The sequence below is a fragment of the Dendroctonus ponderosae genome, unplaced genomic scaffold, assembly GCF_020466585.1.
Source record: "Dendroctonus ponderosae isolate FM_Combo_2020 unplaced genomic scaffold, Dpon_F_20191213v2 Dpon_F_20191213_120, whole genome shotgun sequence".
Taxonomy (NCBI): Eukaryota; Metazoa; Arthropoda; class Insecta; order Coleoptera; family Curculionidae; genus Dendroctonus; species Dendroctonus ponderosae.
In genome coordinates this window covers 2,829-10,518 of record NW_026017317.1, presented here as the reverse complement: position 1 = coordinate 10,518, position 7,690 = coordinate 2,829, and the positions used below count along the sequence as shown (strand labels likewise).

The window sequence follows — 7,690 nt, the reverse complement described above, 5'->3', positions numbered from 1 at the left end:
AATTTCGCAATAACCCTCAAGACGATATAAGCTGATCGCTTGAAACAACTTGAAACCACAATTGCAGAAATCAACAAATTAAAAGATGGATCTTGATAAGCGCTGACATCTTCCAGTCCTGCTCGAGCAAATACTCTGCTACGTGGTTTTTACTATTTCGAAGCTTTGAGAATTGTCGTTATCTGATTCCTGTCTAGACAGCCGAATAATTGATTTAAAATAATGGTTTCGTTCTTAAAGTGGATCGCTTTTTTAGTAGAGTTCGCTCTAGATTACGTGCTTATGTCAAACATGAAATAGATATTGCTTGATTCCGTGGAACACAACAGACATTATCAAGAATTAAAGTTGAAAATACCGGAAATATAAATGCAGCATGCTGCATGGTGTTCAACGAGAAGGAGAGAAGAATGAGAAGTACAAGAGTGTAGACCGTATGTTGAAATAAATATGATTTATTTAAAATGGACCAAATATATTGTGATTACTAATACAAATTGTTGAGTGTCAGACAAGATGATTACGACATATCTTACTCTTTAGTAATGCTTCTAATACGGAGTTCGTAAGGAAAACCCAAAAACAAGTATGTGTCTTTGCGGTTGTGTTAGTCGACTAAAAATGTTACATTAACGGACTTTAATGCAGACCAGAATATCATGAATAACTTGTACTTGGTATTTTTTGTCGGAGATGTTTCCAATAGTAGTAAGTCTTATTTCATTGGCCCAAAATATGCTTATAAATTTCAAAGCGAAGAAATATATTACAAGCAAGTTTCGGTTGAATCTGTACTTCGCTAAGTTTGAAGCGCTCAAAATTACCATTCATCCATATTTTTGGTGCGTAAGCTGTAATAATATCTAGAACGGTACTTGACTACGGTAASATCCTACTAGCAAATGCAACGAACAGAACAAGACTACATCTGCAAATTAYAGACCAAATGGCACTACGAACCATAACGAGGATAARACAATCAAASAACCCACTGCATAACTCACCAACGCACCTGCTGTACGACCTGACACGRCTACCAAAAGTAATGTACAGACGTATAGTACTTCAACAAAAATGGAATAACAGAGGAAACACCTGGACAGTACTGAACCAACTGTGCTTATCAAGGCCCACACGAAACTCACGTTATTTACACCCCACGGAAACTCTACTAGAACACTACAATAATGGACAGACCACGACATGACCAAATACTTACTTTTTACTTCTAAGATTGTTAAATTATTGTATAGTGATMATTTTTATTTATTTTTTTGCTAATCATTAAGKKTTTTTTTGTTTATCATCATTTACTATCATTGGGCGGGAAGACCGCAATGGTCGACAGTCTTTTCACCGAATAAAGATATTGTTGTTGTTGTTATCTAGAACGCGAAGAGTAGRTCCGAGTACTATAATTTGAATATTTGGGTTAGTTTGGTTGAAGCTATTTYWAGCATAAATTCCATTCAATACCAATAGAGAGCAATTTTTAGGCAAAKGTATCGATTGGACAGTTTCAGAATTTAMGCAAAATGTTATGCCTCTTCAACCGAACATGAACAAGATCTGTTTATTTSATATCCTTAGAAATTAACATAAAACAACAAAATTTACAGATTTAATTCTTATATGAAGAGCACTTTTTTACGTATTTTGAGGGTTAATATATGATAATTAATTTCATACAACTTTTAATCAAATACAATCACTGATGCTGTTTAAGATATTTGTCTGGAATAAGTCAGGAAATGAAAACTTTTCATAGCAAAAATATGAGTAAATATAGTCAAATTGAAATATTACAGAACCTTTGTTTCTCCAACTTGTGGAAAGGGCCACAAAATGATCTAAATCTCTTCCTTTGCAGATGTCATCAGCTTGAAAGATGTTAAACTGTCAATAGTGCCGGCGATAGTGCAGTATCTCAACGATTCCACGTTACAGTGTTCATACGACTTAGAAGACGACATTTTATATTCAGTGAAATGGTACAGAGGGTTACGCGAGTTTTACAGATATACCCCAAGCGAGCATCCAAAGACAAAAGTTTTCCCATTTGACGGAATTACTGTTGACGTAAGTTCTTATGCTGGTAAGCATATTGTGTGACTAACTTGTTCTAGGTGTTTACTGAACTTGTTTCAGTTCTAACGTAGTTGAATATTTCAACTCGCATTATCGGATTTTATTACCGCGTCATGTGAAACGATCTCAGCGTAAAGGAAAGTAAAGTGATCTGTTGTTTCCGAAGTTCTTCCTGTTCTAAGCTTCAGATTTAGAAATTTCTGTATTAAATTACACAAAACATTTCGGCTGATTAATAGGTAATGGTTGCAAGTCAATTTCTGAAATTTCTGTACCAAAAAACTCAATCTAAAAGCTTTTATGTAGCAAAGTTATAATTATTGAGTTACGCTAGTCTATTAGATGGACATTCGAAACCATACAGTTTCTCCTTTAATCTAAAATACGTAAAGGATATGGTTTAGGTAAGCGCCTTGCACCTATATACTTCGATCAGTATCAGACCGTCGAGGATTACACGGAACTAATTACTATTGTTCTATAACTGGCTTAGTTTACAAACTATTCCACTTTATTAACCGAAGTTTGCAATGATGATGAACCAACATCTCAACGAACATTGCCAATTAATAACTATATATTCTGAAGCTTATGTGAAAAACTGGGGTACAATTAAGTCTAAGTTCTATGATTCAGACAGTTGAAATTTATATTCCCTAGCCATCAACTGTATTTTCTAGATTTTTTCGAAACACAATGATGTGAATTCGTTTTTTAAGTTTTAATGTGTGATTATTGCAAAACAATTCATTTACAGACATAACCCATTATTTGTGTAAATTTCACCAGCGTTTCTGGGGTCATCCACGAATATCGATAATGAACAATAACATTTTATAATTTTACAATTAACATTGTCAAAATTCAATTAGGTTTTTAAAGTGCAGCAAGAGCAAACATTGCTCGAATCCAAATGAATGTTAGCCGCAGCCTTTAAGTCCGCATAGAAAGTTGTGCGTACATAGACGAAAAATCCTTCTGCATTCGATTTATTTTAAGAAACAGAACAGCAGTCAAATTAAATGTTCAAAATATGTGCCATTTATGGCCTGACCATGTCCAAGGCGATCAATAAACTTTTCTTGMACGGTTTCAACTATTTTCATRGTTATGGCACGCACGTTTCTTCGGATCTTCTCTTTTAACGCCTGYAGATTGTTGGATATGTCAACAAATACTTTGTCAACAATACAGAAATATATAGGAGTTAGGTCTGGCGATCTAGGAGGCCATTCAATAGGTCTTCTGTTCGTATCCACTGAYTGGGAAAGGTTTCARCCAAAAATGTACACAATGGCAGCACAGTGTGGAGGAGGATTATCTTGCCCGGCAAATCAACTTCAGGCAACAATCAACTTCTTCTTTCGGAGAGTCTGGTATTAATGGACTTGGCAATGAATGCGCCAATGCTGGAATTAGTTCAAGTTGGGAAATTCTAGATATACTTACTTGTCTAGTTAGATCCTGTTTGATGAAAAATGGCCCTATTATCCCGCACTTACTTCTGAAAAATTTAGCATTTTGAAGTAAATTATCATATATTTTGCATGCTTTTGCAAAACTCATTTTGCGAATCGAAATSATCTTTRAATAACTCTGGCATTAGAATAACTTTGTACCGGTTATATCGGTAGTAGATTTYCGTATGTGTACATCTGTCAAAGAGGGGATTATGGCTTTTCATMCAGAAAAGTAAAATGTCAAGTTCATTCTGGTCTCCAGCAGAACATGCAGWYTCAGGCAAATCTCSTACATGACCAAATGCTCTGAATTTAGGTTTTTGYTTTACTYACCACCTTATGACATACGGGAGGACGATCACCGTGGATTTGTAGTATGTGTTCTATCAGAGAATTTCGATTTTATCTCGCTYCGTTAACTTCACCATATTGAAARTCACTACATTAAAMATGTGTCTATTTATTACTTATTTCYTGGATGCGATTCAGTTTTTAAAAATCTYACTATTTTGGTAAATAATTTTTTTACTTCGTAAATTMTCGAGTTCTGTTGAGTTTAGWTATAGGACATGGTGRAATTTCACTTAGAAATCAATGGGGAATTCAAAATGTGGAAAAAGGTACGTCCATTTGAAAAAATCAAGTTCAAGAAGCAGAAAAACACACCACTTAATTTTGAATGAAACTGGACATTACTTCTGCGACTCACTGTATGGTGAATATACATTTTTTTTATCATTAAATATAATGGTTGACATGTTTTAGGATTAGAAATGATATAAAATTTGCGTCTGGCAAGCTTGACTTGAATAAATTTGGAATAAAAGTAGTAGGAGTAAAATATTCATAGTTTCTATTTGTGGTAAGTCTGCTTCTCAGAGTGCAATCTTTCTCCCCACTGCCAAAGCCTTTAAACATGTATGTCCTCTTGTATATTTTAAGCAGTGAAATCAGTTGGCGTGGTTTTATTGTTGCAAGTGGAAGTTATGTTTCTTGCCTTGGAACGCCAAGTTTACTAAATGTGTGTTAATGTCAAAACATTAACTTTTCTCTGTCTGTAGTAAACCAGTACAATGTGTGGTCTATGACCCTAAGAAATGCCACCATAATTGACCACTTGTTTGTATGATCACTCAGTTAACACTTCTTGGACGAATAACAAGAGGAAATTTCAGATCTGACTTTCAGCTTTTGGAATTAATTATCCTTGCTAACGTGCTAGTTGTTGGAAAAGTTGGTTCTTTTCATGAAATAAAATGTTTCGAATTGTAAACTACTATATTACTGTGCTATTTATTATACAGGGTGGTACATAGACTTTTTTTTAAATAAAAGTTAGATCAGATTCTTTTGAGCCACAGACTGGCGCAGTACCCTTTTCATCATGTGCTTAAGGGTCACCCTATATATTTATTGAATATCTACGCTGTATGCAGACTTGTATAAAGAGAGGTGTGTCTTGATAAAGACAACGGGTGCATCCAGTCTCACCGTAGGTTAATGTAGTGCTAAAACCAATAATTTCCCAATATGGGCATTTCTGAGCAACTGGCTGAATTGGCTAGGGCTAAAAGTATTTTCCCTTTAAACTGGCACAAGCTGTACTGCAAAGTTACCAACTCTAAACTTACATCTCAAGAATTTCAACCTACTTTGCTTCCATCTTGTTAATATGCATACAATCTTTCAGCTCCTCAGCAGTATCAAACTCACCTTCTGAACCAGTATCCAACTCTTTTTGAACCTTATTTACTGTGATCGTTCCTGCTCCGGTTCCAAAACTCCTTACAGGCATCTACTGCCAAAAATTTGATGATCATTGAAGGAAATGTTACCGGCTTTCCTCTTGCAAATATCAAATAAGTCTGTAGGTTTGATGGGTAAATTATCTTGCGTTAGTTCTGGCTTCAGTAGCTGCAAGGAAAGTTTCCTTTCCCAGGTAATTGTTTCAGTTTCTTTAACTGCTTTTTCAGGTTGCTTTTGCTAAGTCCGCCAATTCCTTATTGGGTAGCGTTATTAATTCCTTTCCTATATTTTGATAATTTCTTTCGCTATGCCATTTTTCAGAATATCCATTTGTTTTAACTATGGCCTCCACTTTTCTTGAATACGTCGTGATAACCGAACAATCATACCTCTGTTTCACTAATGCAAAGTTCAGGAGAATGCGCTTCGAATTCTTCTTCTGCATTAATGTCACTATCCAAATACATCATATTCAATGAAGCAATCTGTTTACTCTCATCAGTAACTCTCTTCTCTAATTTCTGCTTATCTTTCGCCAATATCGTGTTCTCGCCGTTTAATATAGACTTTTTCATCACATTCTTCTTTCAGGTCTATTGTGCTTATTTCACGCTTTTTTCTAGCTTTTATATATCTGTTCCCTTAAAATAATTTTGTCTGTTTTTTAAATGGATTGCCCAAACAGAAAAACTATTAATAGTTGAAGTAAAACTAAAAGTCCAGTCTATTTCATAGCTGAAACCACTTGTTGCAATTCTATGTTTGATTTTATAGAGAAAAGAGACTCAATTATTTAGTTCCAATATAATAAAGAAATATTCAATACATATTATTGCATATTTGCTTGATCCAAAGTCTAGTTAAAAATGAAGTGACGAACTGCACTCGGGCACTGAATCCCCGTTATAAAACTGATCATAAGCCACATTCGACTCATATACATAGTGGTACAAAAAGCTAATTACCTTTTAAATGAGTTTAAAAATTACTATATTAACAGCATTACCAGTATTAAAAGCTTGGTAATGACCAATTCAGCAACGGTTGAATATGATGCAAATTATTTTTTTGCCGAAAACCACGACAATAGCGGAGGAATAATCGCGGATATCAACATAACGCTTCTCTGCATGGACAATAAGTAGGTACCTTAAGCCAAACTATCTGTTAAGACCGATCATCCTTTTCTATCTCCTCCACGAAATTATCTACAATGCATCCAGATATTTATTACTTTTGTAGCACTTTGCACTACCACAAGCAGGGCCCGAAAAAAAACCCGAGACATTGGCATTCGGTTTCAGATGAAAAATTCTCTCATATTTTAAACAGGAACAAACATAAATCACAGTAAAATAACGAAGGGAAAGAAAAAGTGGGATATAACACGTCCCATTCCAGTGCCTTACCTTATTTTTCATTAGAGAGACCTCGACGACTAATTGCTTAGTATCCTGGGTGTTCACATCTAACTACTAAGAAATCTGATGGAACGCATCTTAGCAGTTTGTATTTTTCTCATTATGAACCGACTCATTTGTAAAGCTTTACATTCTTTTACAGAAACGATATGGCTAACATTTTCAAAAATACTTTATTGAGATAATCATCTCTCTTTCTTTTGATGGTGTGCCAATAATTTTTCTTTATCAGGCTAGCCAACCGAACAATTTAGGACCCAAAACTTTATATATCTTTTTACAAATTTATCACATTTTCAGTGTATTTAAATGTATGTGTGATTATTTTTCAATAGCTTACACTGTATCAACACATTTTTACAAGGATAGAGCAGTAGAGCATTGCTTACCTAAACACAGTAACAAATTATTGTCATACCGTAAGCAAAATGAAGATGCCTTATTAAAATATAATCCTGAATTAAATATAAGCAGCGGAAGATTTGTAGAAAAGCTGTACCAATTCAAGTAGTAGTAATTTAATATTCTAATTATACATTGAATAAACAATAAAAATTAATTTCTATTCCAGGTGAACAGCTCGAATTCCACTCAGGTAGTTCTTCGGAATATCGAGTTCAATCTGTCCGGCAATTTTAGCTGTGAAGTTACTACCGATTTACCACATATGGTTATTGGAGTAGACGAACAGAACATGATGGTTATACGTAAGTATTAATCACATTGAAGGTGAAAACTCACAACCTTGCACATTGGCGGAATTATTTACTTTACGGATATGCTTCACCTACACGGACCGTAATTTATTATGTATGCATCGCTAACACTAAAATATCAAACTGAAATGAAGTCACAGGAAGGAGTTCTACAAAATTAATAACTGCATTTATTGGAGATATTAGATATCGGTTATAAAGAAACTATTTATTTTATTTATAGAAACTATGTCATATCAAGTCACATGGAATTCCAAGC

At 34.4% G+C, this 7,690-nt stretch overlaps 1 protein-coding gene across 1 annotated transcript in view; it reads left to right on the top strand.

The window, feature by feature from the left end:
- The window catches only part of LOC125503141, a gene marked incomplete at its 3' end in the record, with an annotated part of 31,141 nt that extends 23,719 nt beyond the window's left edge, over positions 1-7,422 (top strand). The window contains 2 exon segments of the mRNA XM_048663121.1: positions 1,871-2,079; positions 7,287-7,422. Coding sequence (XP_048519078.1) covers positions 1,871-2,079; positions 7,287-7,422 — 345 coding nt within the window.
- Between the last annotated feature and the right edge of the window lie 268 nt (positions 7,423-7,690).